Raw genomic sequence first — 2,500 nt, forward strand, 5'->3', positions numbered from 1 at the left:
TGTTTTAGATGGCTTGCTTGTAATTCTGCCGGTGGAATAATACAGGAAGTGGTTCCAGGTTGTGGGATAGGAAAGATCACTAACCCCCTCCCCTTCGTTCTTTCTATTTGCAATGGGACCCCCATGTGAAACATCCCGCTGTTAGGAAAGGGGTGTTTTGCGGAGGAAATGGATATGGATAGCCTCACACACACACACACACACACACACACACACACACACACACACACACACACACACACACACACACACACACACACACACATGGTGGTATAGGGGTCTGTTTCGGGGCTGTGTTGACACTCACCTAGGGGCCAGAGAGGACAATAGGCGACAGGGGAAACAGGAGTCTCCTCTTGAGGTGTTGGAGAGAGACAGAGGCCAATGACAGCATGCAGTGCATTGAGTTACATCATGGGGGGAAACCCTAGACGCAAGCCCCTCTGAGTCCCTGTGTAAGAACATGGCCTTTCAGCTGTGTTTAGTAGCTAATGACCCTGGTGTTATGTGCTGCTCAGTTTGGAGTGAGGGGAGACGGACAGAGACAGGTGCATGCATGCGTGCCAGAGCAGGTGTTTGACTCTCTTGACATCGATGCATAGAGTTAGTGTTTGTTTGCAAAGTGCTGTGTTAGAAATCACTGCAGTGTTCAGTATTCTCTCGTTAATCTTAACGAGGAATCCCGCCGTGGTGGTCAATATATCTGGGCTCTTCCTCTGCTGTCAGCACATTTGATGAGCTGTTTATCCAGAGTCAACTGGCTGTGTTTGTTCATTAGCTACTGCACTCAGCCTCTCAGGGGGCTTATCCTCTGCTAACAAATCTCACTGCAACTCTTAACTTAACTTATCCTCTCCTAACAAATCTCACTGCAACTCTTTACACACCAATCCCACTGATTCCCTCCTCCAAGATTCAAGAATGCATAAAGTTTATTTTTTACACTTTATTTCACGATACTAAAAACCACAGAAAGGCTAGAGGTGTGTGTGTGTGTGTGTGCGTGCGTGCGTGTGTGCGCGCGCGTGTGTGTGTGTGTGCGTGTGTGTGTGTGTGTGTGTGTGTGTGTGTGTGCATGTTGTGTGTGTGTGTGTGTGTGTGTGTGTGTGTGTGTGTGTGTGTGTGTGTGTGTGTGTGTGTGTGGCCCATGGCTTTTTGAACCTTTTTGACACCTCTGAATCTGAGGGATGTTTTACTCACACTTCTGTGGTTTTGCATTTTGCAATCGAAACCCAGCTCGCTCTCGGGCAAGTATGTGCAACGCTGCAAGGCTGCTCTCACTCGCTCTGTCAAAGCCTGAGTGTCACACGTAGACACGCTCAAATAACATTCATTTGCAAGTTTATTTGCCTATAGGAATGACATTCATACCTTCACGTCAACCAGTGTCTAATCAAACTCAACTGTTTCTCCCCTCTCGCTTATAGGACTCTGGGACTGGTCCTTCAGAACGAGAACTTCAACTATAGCCGTTACTCTAACTACATCATGGACTCCTGGTCGTACCTGGAGAACCCCGTCCCCAAACCCAGACTTCACCCAGGAGATGACCTGACAGCCATCACCATGCTGTATGAACAGTGCAAGGTAGCTTATCCATAGTCACTCAAGCATCAACATCCCCCACACAGACGTTGAGTCACCTCACATTTAAACATGGTGTTTTCTCAACCTGTTCTTATTTTCTCAACAGAAAGAACCGAAGAGCAGCCGCGGCATCTGCAAGCCAACAGAGAAGTACGTGTGTGAAGGGGATCATGACTGCAAGCTTTGCAGAGACCAAAATCCACCTCTTCCCCAACCATCATGCATGCCCGTCTTGGTTGTGGGCCACATTTTTACAAACTTGAAATCCATCAGTCAGTCAGTCAGTCAGTCAGTCATGAAAGAATATACTGTAGATGACTCCATGCTCAAAATGTTAGTATTTGGGATAGTCATATTCTTCCAAAATGAGTGAGCAGCCAGGTGAGCAGCCAGGTGAGCAGCCAGGTGAGTGGGTAATCCTAAAGTCAAACAGAGTCAGAGGGCCACGCCTCCTCCTATTCAATCCTCCCATCCATCCACCCCCCCCCCCCCCCCTCCTTCTCTCCCATCGCTCCTTCACGAAAAGACTTTCACAACTCCTCGACGAGAGCTGTGTGTCTGTCTTCACTCGGCTCTCCGCTCCCCCCGTGTGCTCGCGTTTTGTTTGCCGGATGAGAAATGGCCATTGTCGGGGGCGCGCTGTTGTCCCGTCAAACACTGTGGACTGTCAGCCCGTAGAGAAACTCAAACACAGGCGAGAAACAACAGTGGATTAAGTGACAAACAGTTCCCACCCAGACTCACACTCTGTCTGTGTGTTTCCTGACGTTGCTTCAGTAGCTGTGTGCCAAGAGGCTTCACACACATGAGACATTGACTCGTCATACGTTAGCACAGTCTGTATGTGCTGCTATACAGGCTCCTGTGCTGGCCACTGTATAAAAGACTAGCGTGTTGTTTTAGCATGTTTGTT

General features: G+C 48.6%; 1 protein-coding gene across 1 annotated transcript in view; it reads left to right on the top strand.

The window, feature by feature from the left end:
• Nucleotides 1–2,500, top strand: part of grhl3 (grainyhead-like transcription factor 3) — a 17,035-nt gene that overhangs the window by 286 nt on the left and 14,249 nt on the right. The window contains 2 exon segments of the mRNA XM_083632519.1: nucleotides 1,428–1,587; nucleotides 1,694–1,737. Coding sequence (XP_083488645.1) covers nucleotides 1,428–1,587; nucleotides 1,694–1,737 — 204 coding nt within the window.

The sequence above is a fragment of the Poromitra crassiceps genome (genome assembly GCF_964638095.1).
Source record: "Poromitra crassiceps genome assembly, chromosome: 3".
In the NCBI taxonomy this organism is placed as follows: domain Eukaryota; kingdom Metazoa; phylum Chordata; class Actinopteri; order Beryciformes; family Melamphaidae; genus Poromitra; species Poromitra crassiceps.